The sequence below is a fragment of the Linepithema humile genome, chromosome 7 (genome assembly GCF_040581485.1).
Source record: "Linepithema humile isolate Giens D197 chromosome 7, Lhum_UNIL_v1.0, whole genome shotgun sequence".
Lineage (NCBI taxonomy): Eukaryota > Metazoa > Arthropoda > Insecta > Hymenoptera > Formicidae > Linepithema > Linepithema humile.
Genome location: NC_090134.1, coordinates 11,598,688 through 11,612,420, shown reverse-complemented (window position 1 = coordinate 11,612,420; position 13,733 = coordinate 11,598,688). Strand labels below are relative to the sequence as shown.

At 37.7% G+C, this 13,733-nt stretch overlaps 1 protein-coding gene across 1 annotated transcript; it reads left to right on the top strand.

Annotated features, from left to right (window-relative positions):
• Window positions 1-5,690: 5,690 nt before the first annotated feature.
• Window positions 5,691-9,271, top strand: LOC105679575 (uncharacterized). Its single transcript, XM_067359078.1, has 7 exons — window positions 5,691-5,975; window positions 6,160-6,348; window positions 6,976-7,080; window positions 7,171-7,420; window positions 7,869-8,028; window positions 8,398-8,602; window positions 9,137-9,271. Exons 1-7 carry the CDS (start codon window positions 5,692-5,694, stop codon window positions 9,189-9,191), a joined length of 1,248 nt encoding a protein of 415 aa, XP_067215179.1. The 5' UTR covers window position 5,691; the 3' UTR covers window positions 9,192-9,271.
• The last annotated feature ends 4,462 nt before the right edge of the window (window positions 9,272-13,733 follow it).

Sequence of the window (13,733 nt, the reverse complement as noted above, 5' to 3'; positions counted from 1 at the left end):
TACACGTTGATTTTTTTCAGACACAATTACCTGACCCAATGCGAGAAATCTTTAAACGCAAGCAAACTAAGAAAAAAAAATATTTACCTGAATTAAGAGCATTTACTCTTACGTTAAACTTTTATTCTTCAAAAGCTTACAATTACGTACGAAAGAGTTTCTGTAATCTTTTACCTGAACCCTCTACAATTCGAAAATGGTATTCAGTATTGAATGGACGCCCTGGATTTACTGCAGAAGCATTTGAAGCTCTAAAGTGTCAAGTTGAAAAAAGTGATAATCCGATTATTTGTAATATCGTAATAGACGAAATAGCGATTCGACAACAAGTAACTTATGACGGACAAAGATACTATGGACTTATTGATTTCGGAGTTGATCATAATGACGCTTTTCATGTAGATCATTCACTTAAAGCAACAAACGCCCTAGTTTTCATGCTTGTCGCGATCAACGGCCACTGGAAAATTCCTGTAGGATATTTCTTACTGAACTCGTTAAATGGAGCTGAGAGAGCCAGTTTATTAGAAAAATGCCTGGAGTTGATAGAAATGACAGGAGTAGAAGTGCATTTCGTAACTTTTGATGGAGCTAGCGTTAACATAAATATGTGCAAATATTTAGGTGCAAATTTTGAATTAGGAACTGCTTTTAAGCCATATTTTATCAATCCTGTAACGAAAAAAAAATCTTTTGTTTTTTTGATCCATGTCATATGTTAAAATTAGTTCGAAATACTTTGGGTGATCAAAAAATTATGAAAAGTAAAAATGCAGATATCCATTGGCAGGATATTGTGCTCCTGCAAAAGCTGGAGGAAGAAGAAGGGTTGCGTGCTGGTACAAAATTAACAAAAAAACACATTTTCTATCAAAACAATAGAATGAATGTTAAGCTAGCTGCTCAAACACTGAGTGAAAGTGTTTGTTTTGCCCTCAAATATGTGCACACAAGTAATTATAAGCAATTCCATTCTCCAGAAAAAACGGCTGAATTTTGCTCGGTGTTTAATAACGCTTTTGATATCTTGAACGTGCGTAGTCAGTTTTCAAGAGGAACGAGTTATAAAGTACCTTTAACGAATAAAAACTATGACGAGTTAAAAGCTCATGTTGATAAAATTATAGAATATATAAGCGATTTAAAAAATGTACAAAATCAATCTATTCTAAGAAGTAGTAGAAAAACTGGCTTTCTAGGATTTATTATCTGTTTAAAAAATATATTTCAATTGTGGAATGTTTTAAAACAATTAAAATTAAATTATTTATTAACATTTAAACTTAATCAAGATCATTTGGAAACATTTTTTAGCGCTCTGAGAAGTCGGGGAGGGTTCAATAACAATCCTAACGCTCAACAGTTTGAAGCAGCATACAAAAGGTTGATGGTCAGGCATGAAATTAGTGCGTCGGAAAAAGGAAATTGCCTAATTAACGATATTCATATATTGTACGCACCTTCAACAACAAAAAAATACTCTGAAGTTCAGAGTCTGAACCAATATACACCGAATCATATGATTCTGAAACAATTTTTGCTATCGACATGTTTGACCATGATTATTTAGCTTCGTTATGGTCTCTTAGTTCGTACGTAGAAGATGTTGTAAAATATATCAGTGGATTCGTAGTAAAAAAAATGACCCATGATAAAAAAATATGTGAGACATGTGCCTCTTTTTTAACATCTACGAATAATACCTCAAATTTAATTACATTTAAAAATAGAGGAAAATTGACAATTCCCTCGGAAGATGTAATAAAAATTACAAGCGCGTGCGAAAAAATTATAAGACAGAATAACCATATTATTTTTATTAAAAAAAATATTAAAGATTTTTTAGCGTTAAAAGTCTTTAATGCTGTGATTGATTATAGTTTTACGCACGATGCTATGTTTGAACATATAAGAAATCAAGATATTTTTGATAATCATAAGATACAGTTGATAAAATGTATCATTGAAATATATGTTAAAATACGTCTATATCACGAAGCAAAATTCTCAAGTGATGCTGAAAAAAAACAATACATACGCCACAAGTATTCGAAAATAATACATTTTTATCATCAATAAATTATCTATTATAAGTACTTTTTTATAAGTTTCTTGATAATTCCATTATATATATACATATATCATATATTTCTTTCAACATTATATCTCATATTGTATTTATTTTTATGTATTCTTTGTGTCGTTATCTATTTTTGTTCTTATATCTTATTAAATGGTTTTTCCTTTTTAATATGATAGTTTGCAATTATTTCATATTTTTTAAAGCAGAGGTTACAGAGAACTCGACAATTAAAATACCGCGTCTCGCTTGGCACATGCGCAGAGAGAAGAAAAGTCACTGAGCAGGACAGAAATACATCTTCTGTCTCTTAGATGTTGCTCACACTTTCCACCCATTGTTTAGATACGCTATTCCTCTTCCATTTACTATAAGTTCTATGGGTTTAGAAGTCAAACCCCCCCGCACCAGTGCTTCACTCCCCGCGTCCATAATATCCCATAATGCTCCGTCCTTCAAGTCCGTGGCTTATACAAAGGATGCTCAGTCTATACTTACTATGTCTATGGATAGAAGTATCAGTATCCATGGTAACCAATATTATTAGGGCATCGTTGATGTCAAACGTTTTGGCTGATCATTCAGCCACAGGGCTGATCAACTCCCGTGTATTTTGTATTAACCGTGTTTGCAGCGTCACCTATCTTACCACAGAACCTACAAGAAACTAAAAATTAATATAGCGCCCAACCCGCCCGATTCAAAATTCACATACAGGCATATTATATATATATATATATATATATATATATATATATATATATATATATATATATATATGGTATAAATGAGAGGTATAAATTGTTTACAGAGCAAAGAATGATGCTTTTCTTCACTGAGAGAAATATTACCTATCTTAACTTATTGTGCACAGTATATATATCATTGCAATTTGTATAAAACAATTTATACAAGACAATTTATACCATATCAATATTGTTGCTTTTCTTTACGGAGAGAAATTATACAGTAGATTTGTGTGCAATTTTAGTAAGTCTCTTAGTAGATATAATATAATTTTGCACGGTCAACCTCAACGTGGCTCTTTTTTCTCTTAATTAATTTTAATTGATGTAACATAAAAAATTTAATTGTAAACTTTAATTTTATCTTTAATTGGCTGATATCTGTATTATTAATGATTAATAATGTTAATCACAAATATTGTAATGAATTATTGCATTTTTAATTATTTTTCTGACTGTATTATACCAACTACGAACGACGCTTAGAAAAGGATGTCAACAAAATTTAAACCATTTCTTCAACTAAGTGCAAGTCAGAAAAGAAGGCGGTTATCTATTATACAAGGTCATTCAAGATACTCAGAATCCGTAGCACATGATTTGAATAGTTCGAACTCTACATCGTCTGATGCTTCAGAGAATGAAGCGGCAGAAGATCCTGGTCCATCTGTATTTGATAACGATATTCACAATGATGAGAGATGTATTGTTTACAATGAGGACTCTTCTATCAATGAGGAAAGAATAGAAGATAGTGAAGGCACTTCCGCTGAAAATGATGAAAACGAAGAAAAAGGAAGAGATGCTGATAACGTTGAAGTTCAGGATAATCTAATAGCAGAATATAACATGTCTTCAAATTCTTCGGAAGATGAAAATGACAATAACCTACAAAATCTGGACGAGTTGAAGAAAAGAGCATTGGCAAACGCTTTCTTAACAGGAAATTTAAATCATAAACAAGGAAATATACTACTGAAAACAATGCGAAACTTTCCTTTTAACCTAAGATATTTACCCAACGACACAAGAACATTACTACAAACGCCTACTAATGCACATTAAAAAAATTTCTGGAGGAGAATATTTTCATTTAGGTGTCAAATGTACACTTAAAAAAAAATTAGAAAGTCTTCCTGGAGATATGCTGCAAGAGACAATAGAAATTGATTTCAGTACCGACGGTGCACAAATCCACAACAATGGTACTGCTCAAATTTGGCCTATTCAGAGAGTATAGAACTTACAATTACCCCGATAAACGGCCTATAATAGCAGGAGTTTTTAAAGGATCAGGAAAACCATCTAATGCATTTGAATTTTTTGAACAATTTGTTAAAGAAATTATCGACATTCGAGATGAAGGTGGTATTATTATAAACGATCGACGGTTACCATTAATCATTCGTTGTTTTATTGCCGATGCACCGGCAAGAGCATTTGCATTAAATCATTATGGGCACATGTCGTCAAATGCGTGTTCCAAATGTAAGGTCGAAGGTCTTCGTAGCGAAGCAATATTTTTTCGGGGAACTATGGTTTTTCCGGGGATTCATCATCCATTAAGAACTGATCAAGAATATAAAGATATGGTAGACGAAGACCACCATAAAGGCCAAAGCCCTTTAGAGCCTGTGGTAGGACTAGTAACACAAGTTCCATTCGAGCCTTTACACCTTATTTACATTGGAGTAGTAAAAAAAGTTCTACACGTTCACGTCCACGGAAAATACGGGCGTCAGAAATTAAACAAAAGGAAACTAGACATTCTTGATTCAAGAATGATGCAACTTAAAGAATACTGCCCTACGGAATTCAATCGTCGTCCGAATAAGTTCTCCATGTTTCAACATTTCAAAGGCACTAAATTTAGACAAGTTTTACTGTATACTGCTCCGGCTGTGCTGCAAAATGTTATACATATTGAATATTATGAACATTTCCTTTTATTACATTGTGTGATGCGCCTTCTCAGTTTCCAAAATATCTCTGATGAAATATATATTTATTGCCATGCGGCACTGGAGAGTTACGTCAAGATGTGTGAGAAACTGTACGGAGAACAATTTATCTCGTACAATGTGCATGGTCTGTTGCATGTAGTTAACGATGTTATGCGATTGGGGCCGTTGGAATCATACAGTGCCTTTTGTTATGAGAATAACATGCCACAATTTCGAAAATACATACGAAAACCACATATGCCTCTTCAGCAGTTTTACGCTAGGATGTGTGAACTAAATGCCCTTGTTCTGCCTCCGGCCGATAATACAATAAAAATTTGTGGATCTAAAGTTCACGTAGAGGGACCTCTTCTACATCATATGCTAGCCTGTCGTTGTCAACAATTTCGAAAATTACAAGTTGGGGATATAACATTTTCTACTTCCCGTCGTGACAATTGCTGTATTTTGAATAATTCAGAAATCTGCGTTATAGAAAACATAGTACAAATAGAAGGAAATATTAGTTTTATCGTCAGAAAATTCCGAACACAGGTTTACGTATACGACGTTGGTTTAACATCTGATTTGGCAGGTGTTTTCCAGTGTTCAAATTTATTAAATACACTTGAGACAATAAACTTAAACGATGTAAAAGGCAAAATATACAGGATGCCGAAATGGAGCTCTGAAGAAGGCACAGAAGAATGCACTATTAAAAATAAATGGATCTGTGTAACACTAATTACACCTCTGATATTGCCGCAACATTAAACAATATGAATGCAATCAAAGTTTATACAAATACACAATAGCAGATTTAATGGGAATAAATGCAATTTTTTATGAAAGCAATTTCAAATTTTCTGAAATCTATAACAGTAATACATTATGGCATATTTTGTAGTTATCAAAATAAAATATGGAGAAAGAAGAAAAAATGTTAAAAAACAACAAATATTTAAAAACATCCAGCAGTGGCCGTTCACTGACAAGACCAAAAAAGTTAATGACGTCATCCTCGGACGAAATGTCAAAGCGCCGAAAAAAACTCAGGGGCCAAACTATGGAAAAGGAGATCGATAGATTACGCCAATTAGTTAAAGAATCCAACACTCAAGATAGAAATAAAACGTTTTCGGAGAATATAATTACTTTAAACAAAGGAAACAACGTGATAATTTCAAACGCTGCCATCGAATCTTTGTAAGTAAAAGTAATACTAATTAAATGATTGTTTTTATAAAGAAATTTTATATAATTTTTGTAATATTGCATGAACTTCTAAATTTCTAAATGTTTAAAACTTAAATATTTTTTGTAAACATAATGTACAATGATTTGATTGCATTTGAAATATAATACTGTTCTTTCTCTTTTGTTTTTTCAGAGAAAAAGAAAAAGATATTGGAAGAAATTCTTTGGGATGGAGCAATTTAAAATCTGTCGAGTATCCAGGAATAAACTTTCCTCTTTTTTTAACAAGTACTCAAGAAAACTTTGACGAAATAGAAAAAGAGAATATAATCACTTCGAACAAAGGGGACGTGACAATTTTAAAAGCTCCTATCAGACTTCTGTAAGTAAACAAAATACTAAGGCTGAATTCCCACTGAGTGCGTCGCGTCACGCGTCACCAATCAAAACACATATTTCATATATGTTGTATAATACATATTATACATAATATTATGTATAATATGTATTATACAACATATATGAAATGTGTGTTTTGATTGGTGACGCGTGACGCGACGCGCTCAGTGGGAATGCAGCTTAATGCAATGATTGTGTTCATTAAAGAATTTAATATTTTTGATATTAATATTCAATAAAAACAGCCGTTGATTTCTCGAAATAGGAGGTTGTAGTACTTTAATAAAATATTTTTGTCTTGTTAATAACATTTATTTCAAACGTTTTGGCCGTATCTATATGTTTTGGCTATTCTCAAGGTAACAAATTCACAATTTAAAAACCTGATGAAATGTTGTATTCTGATAAAATGTAAAAAGTGGACAAAATAATGATAAAAATGAAAAAATTAACAAGACAAAAATATTTTATGGCAGTATTACAACCTCATATTTCCGGGCTTGAACAATCGGTTCTTTGTTTTTTATTGATTATATTATAGCACTGCTTTTATTTTGTTTTCTAAAAGAAAAGAAATACATGTGTGTGATAAAAAAGATTCTTCTATAAGGAGCAGTCCAAATAGAACTTCGCCTGTTTCTTCGACAGCTTTACAAGAAAATTCACAAGAGAAATGCATACATTACAAGTGCAAAGACACACTTCACAGATTGACGTAAGTATATTTTCATTATTTTTTTTATTAATACACATACATAATACACATTTTTGTATAAAAGATATACTTATTTCAATACATTTGCAGCGAGCTTGAAGAACAAAACAGAATAATAATTGAAAGCTTAGTTGAAATTAAAGAAGATCAAGTTCAAATGAAAGAAGGTCAAGTTCAAATAAAAGAAATGCTGAAGGAGGTGATACGGATGATAAGTGAGGACGGTGACAATAATGCCACGAAAACATTATATGAACCACTTGAGGGCTTTCCAATGCAGAGATTAGAAGATTTTATAGAAATGGAAAGCGATAATAAGAAAACAGAGCGTAAAAAGCTAGTGAGTACTTTTCCGAAATTATACGTGTAAAACTCAATTTTAGACATAATAAAACATTAATCTCGTTCATAATAAAACATCACAAGATTTTTCGAATATTAGACATTTAAAATATTATTTAATATAATGTTAAATATTATTAAATAATATTATTAAAATTAAATGCTTTTTTATTGCTTAATATCTTAGATATACTCTGTATGAAAAACAATTTATTTTTATATCAGTAGTTCTGAGTTTTTTCTTTAATACATATGGAATTTATTATATAATAATACATATAGAATTTATTATATAATAAATTCCATATGTATTATTACATATAAAAACTCAGAATTGACATAAAAATAAATTATTTTTTCATGCAATATGCTATCTGGATTATTATGTATTGCCTGTATAATAGTGAAATTATATAATATAATAAGATATTTATGTTTTATTTCAGTATCGTCACTTGCTGGGATTAGGCGGATCAAAACTGAGAGACTTTTTACATTGCTCACTAAAAGAGATCATGACGGACGATTTAATTTGTAAGTTTACGTGGCCCGGTATTGCGGGATCGACAAAATTAGGAAATACGAAGCTTATGAACGTTTTATATTGTGAGTACTGTTTATATATACTTATATACTGATATATATCATGTGGTAGTAATGGTTTGACCTATATGAACGCGACCTTGTCAATGTTATATCACCTAGAATTGTTCAATTAGGAACTCTCTCCATTTTTCATTGTTTATTTTTTTATTTAAAGTAAAAGCGTTTTTTAAATACTTATTTACAGGTCTTTTAAGCTAAAAACTTTCATAAGTATGAGTTTTGAATATTCAAGGCTACTTGAAGATAATTCTGATAAAAGTTGTGTTTTGTAAGAAATTATAATTTACCACAATATTGCCAAGATCATTCAAGTCAAACAAATATTACCACATAACGGATCTCTCAATAACTTTTATTTATGTTTCTTAGTTGCTGCTCAAAAGTGCACATTATTTAACGGCCCGGACAATAAGTTCGAGTTTAAGACAAATATGCAGGAGGTACTACGTTCTATAAAACAACGGCATCGAAAGAAGCTAAAAAAAACTACTGTTGCTACTACTGATGTGCCGTGTCAAGATGAATCTATTGATGACGAACTCATCGAAGACTCTGAAGATGAGACTGATTACGAGTTAGGCCCTTAGATACATATTGTAATCATTTACATCTTTTATTTTCATCTTTTATGTTTAAGCATTTAATTTTCAGAATGGTTACATTTCTAAACTTCAATTTTAATACTTTGCAAATCTTACATATGTTATTATTGTTATATTCGCGGTATTTATTTATATTTTATACAGGTATTCTAGTTTAGCGAGCTTTGTATTGCGCTTATTCTTTTGATTGTATTATTTCATTATTTTTTTGTATGTAGTCTATCTCACGTTAAAAGTGAATTACTGTATTACATTTTATTTTATATACATATTTTATATAATATGTTCAATATTTTATACAAAATAAATAAAAAAATGTATACGTATTTATTTTCTTATATTTTCCCCAAAATATTAAAATATAAATATATTAATGCGATATTTTAAACCTCATTAGAAGCTCATTTTGCTCGCACGCATGAAGGTCGCATGTTTGTCCGAGCTCATGCAAGCTCATGCGTGCGAGCGATATCGCCTCTTATTGAGCGCGCATCTGTCTGTTTCAGTGACATCACCGCCATGCGAGTAATCCGCACGTGTGCACACACCATGAGCTTATAATGCGCGGATTTTGTTATCTGGGAATAACTTGTGAAGATTTGAAAGAATTCTGCGAAGATTCAGAATATTGGATATCTTGAGGAATTAATGTAAACGTCTAAAAAATAAAAAAAAAGAATAATGATTAATTTAGTTGTTTATATTGTTTATATTATTTATGAATAAATAATGTAAAGAGTTTATAATCAATTTATATTCATAATCAATTTAAATTATAACTTATTACTTTCGAATTTTCATCAAAATAATATTGCATTTCTTTGTCAATAATGCAAGTTTGTTGAGATGGATTTTCAATGTTATCAGTTTGAAGAGTGGGATCCTGATTTTCTTTTTCATTTTCAAATTGAGATGATAAACGTACTGTAGGTAATAAATTGGATACACTTGGTGAACACGAGATTGATTTTTTTAAAAATTCAAGTTTTGTATATAAAGGCCATCTCGGCTTAAAAATTTCCTCAGAGCCACTACCACTTTTTTTTGAGTCTCTTCTTTTTTTGTCATTATCAAGAAATGTACCTCTCATGTTATTCCACCGTTTTTTTACATGCTCAACTATAAGAAAATAAAAATATGAAATAAATTATATTTTATGTTACTAATTAATTGAATATTACATTTTTTAGGGACAAATCAATTGCGAGTGAAAATTCATGCCAATGATGCATTTTTATCTGAAGTGTTTTTGTATGTACAGTATAAAATAAAGTTTCAAGCTGTGTCTGGACAACAGTTAAAAAAAAACTGCGTTTTACTTACTTGTATAATGTGTACCCATCCTTTTACTAATTTCTTCCCATTGCAATTCTTTTAAATCGTTTCTCCGGTAATTATTTTGCGTTATATCCCATAAAATCGGTCTTGCTTTTGTAACGTTGCGGTTTTATCTGCCTTAAGTGACTAGCGCGGACAAGCTCGCCGGTGCCAGGATTCGGGGATACGGTTGGGTGAGACTCCAAATAACCAGTCAGTAATTATCAACGTAACTGAATATATTCTGTTATTACTTATCTACATATATACAAGAAAGAAGTAAGCCATAGCCATGAAACGCAAAAGCCTGGACTAAGCGGTGCTGGCAAAAACGGAAAGTGAAGCGGCTCGGTTAGCCAGAATGAGCGGCGCTGATACAAATGAAAAAGTAAAGCGGCGCGGATCGCAAGAATGAGCGGCGCTGTTATAAATGAAAAAGTAAAGCGGCGCGGATCGCAAGAATGAGCGGCGCTGTTATAAAAGAAAGAGTTAAGCGGAAAAAGAAACGAGGGTAGGTGTCGCTATGAGCTCAGAAATGAGTAGCGCTGGTAATAACAAAACGAAGTGAAGCGGCGCGGATAACAAGAATGAGCGGCGCTGGTAAATCAAAATAACGATTTGGGCGCGGATGCCCGACGTGGAGGACGCGTAAAGTGAGGATCGGAACGGAGCGGGGCCAAGATCGGAACCAGGTGATAGGGCCGGGTCAGAGAGCGCCCTGAGTCCGGCTCGGAGTGTCCACTGCGTGCACACAGCAGACGGTGTTCGGAGGTGCTGGATCAGAGTGCGCCCTGATTCCAACTCGGAGTGCTTGCTGCGAGCTCACAGCAGGCTTAGGAAATGCCGGGTCAGAGTGCGCCCTGAGTCCAGCGGGGAACGTCTGCTGCGTGCTCACAGCAGACCGGGAACGGTGTCGATTGCTCGGAGTAACGGCCTTTTATACTGCCGCGCCCCACTCGGTAGCCGGATCGGCGGCTCGATCTGCGGTGTGCGGTGCGGCGGCTCGGGCGCGGTACGGTACGTGGCCCGGCGCGCAATGGGCCTAGTAACACGCATGAAGTGCGTACTTTGTGCGTGTTACATCACTTCCCTTTTTTGAGAGGAGTCGCGACGGTTGCCGCGATTATATGCGCCGACCGTAGTTGCCCGCAGTCGTTGAATCGCACCAGCCATCTTCCGGCGGGGGTGGTTAGGTGGTATTTACGGCTGCGGTGGGCGGCCCAATACGGCACTTGGGTCCGCGTGCCGTCGGGCAGTTGAACATCTACCGGCGGTGGACTCTCCCCCGGGTGGTGCTGGTCGGCCGTTGTTGCTGCCGGAGGATCAGAAGCGTTGGTTGCGGGCGTCCGGGTGGTCAAGCGCCGGCGCGGTGTCCGGGTCGGGGCCAGGGTGGCTCCTCGCGGGGTGGTCGATCGGCCGGTTCGCGCTGAAGGCGGGGTTGTGGCGGCCTCTCGCAGAATCGTCATCGTCGTCGTCGTTGATGATCGAGGGCCGGCGGCGGATTGTAAGGCCCGTAGCTCGACATTGCTCCGACGGCGTGGTCGGATCGGCGGCGGCGATGTCAGCCATGCCATTTTCCGTCGTTGCTCGGTGTCCGACCGTTGGATTCGGGTGCCGATGGCCGGGATATTTGGCACAAGTGCGACGGCCGCACATGCGGGTACGTCTTCATCCGAACTGGAGATCTCTCCGAAGAGATCTCGTACTATCTCTGCTTGGGAAGACATTGCGATTAGTACTGTGTGTGGGGCTTATGGGCGGTTTCATATACGCGGGCGCGCCGCGTATCGGCGATCGCGACGGTGGTTCGGTGGTGGGGGGGGTGACGCCTGTTCGGCATTCCGAGGCGTTTTTATCGTGATTTCGGCCGTGTTGTCGTCCTTAGCCGCTGACGATTTTAGGTCTTGTATATGCACGTGCCGATACCATTTATTATTCGCTGGGTTCCGTAAATCTACAATGACCGGTGATATTATTCTCCGCACGGTCAAAGGGCCGATAAATTTCGGCGCGATTTTTGCGTTAAATGCGTCGGCTTTAGCGGAAAGTGGTCGGTCGCGTTTCCATACTTGGTCTCCGATTTCCGGGCGCCAACTTCGCCGTCGCAGGTTATAATATTTTTCCTGTCGGTGGAACGCCCTGGCTAGTTGAATGCGGACGACCTCAAAGGCCTCTTGTAGCTGACGGTGGTTTTCCTCGGGACTCCTGCCTTCCGTTGGAGTCGAATCTCGGTCCTCGAAGTGGGGTGCGGCTAATTCTCGGCCATAATTGAGGAATGCCGGGGTATAGCCTGTGACTTCATGGCGTGCGGTGTTGTAGGCGAACTGTAGGGCGTGTATACGCTTGTCCCAGTCGCGATGATCGTGCCCCACATATTGAGCGATCATCGTCTTGATGGTTCGGTTCGCTCTTTCCACAGGGTTACAGTGGGGTGCGTAGGCTGGTGTCTTGCGGTGTCGAATGCCGAATGCTTCTAATAGGTCCCGGAATTCCCGTGATGTGAACTGGGTGCCGTTATCTGATGTAATCTCCTGGGGTGTCCCATGTCGGTAGATCAGCCTCTGGGTTATTTCGCGCACGACTGCTGGGGCCGTGGCTCGGCGTAAGGGCGTCATTTCCACCCACTTGCTAAACCTATCTTGTGCGGTCAGTAGCCATGTGTGCCCTTGATGCGACCGCGGTAATGGTCCTATTAGGTCGACGGATACCTGTTGCCACGGTACGGTGACCGGAGTGGAGTGTAGGTTCCCTGCGGGTCGTTGTTGGCTTACTTTATGCGCGAGACAGGTTGCGCAGTTCCGTACGTAAGCGGCGATTTCCCGGAACATTCCTGGCCAATAATATCGTCGTGCCACTCGAGCGATGGTTTTGGCGGTCCCTAAGTGTCCGGCTGCGGGATCGTTGTGCGAACGCTGCAGTAAAACCAGTCGTTGATGGGATGGAACGCACTGTTTCCACTGTTCGTTAGCTGGAATGTCGCGGAAATCTAGGCTGTGTAGTAGGTGGCGGTAGAACGTGCCCTCCTGAATCTTATAATCGGGGTACTGATTCGGTTCGACCTCCACAGCCCTCCTGATGCGGGCGTACCATCGACATGGCCTAGTCTGATCAACAGTGTTTACCTCGGGTCCCCTGGACAGGGCGTCGGCTAGTTGGTTTTGCGTGCCCTTGCGGTATTTGATCTCGAAATCGTATTGTTGCAACTCCAGTATCCAGCGTCCCAGTCGACCAGTCGGGGACTCTAACCGCTGCAGCCATTTCAGTGATTGGTGGTCGGTTAGAACAGTGAATTTGTAGCCTTCCAAGTAGTCTCTCATGCGGCGTATCCCCCACACGACCGCTAGGCACTCGAGCTCGGTGGCGCTGTAATTCTTTTCGGCGTGGTTTAGCGTGCGACTGGCGTATGCTATCACTCGTTCTCCCTCGGTGTGTTGTTGCGTTAATACGGCTCCGAGACCTATCGTACTGGCGTCTGTTTGTAATATGAACGGTCGAGTGAAATCTGGGCAGGCGAGCACTGGTGTGGTAGTGAGAGCTTGTTTTAGCCGGTGGAAGGCTTCTTCCTCCTCCATGGCCCATTTCCATCGTATGTTCTTTCGAGTGAGCCGGATAAGTGGCGCGGCAATGGATGGGAAGTTGGCGATGAAACGGCGGTACCACGAGGCTATGCCTAGAAACTGTCGGACCATCCGGACCGTGGTTGGCGTAGGCCAGTTGACGATGGCGCTGACTTTGTCGGGATCTGTTTGGATGCCCCTTCTGTCCACTATGTGTCCCAGGTATTTG

Excerpts from the sequence above, each read along its gene's own strand:
- LOC105679575 (XM_067359078.1), top strand. The coding sequence starts at position 5,692 with ATGGAGAAAGAAGAAAAAATGTTAAAAAACAACAAATATTTAAAAACA. Across the intron at positions 7,081-7,170 it reads GACACACTTCACAGATTGAC|CGAGCTTGAAGAACAAAACA; the intron begins GTAAGTATATTT and ends ATACATTTGCAG. Across the intron at positions 8,029-8,397 it reads GCTTATGAACGTTTTATATT|TTGCTGCTCAAAAGTGCACA; the intron begins GTGAGTACTGTT and ends TATGTTTCTTAG.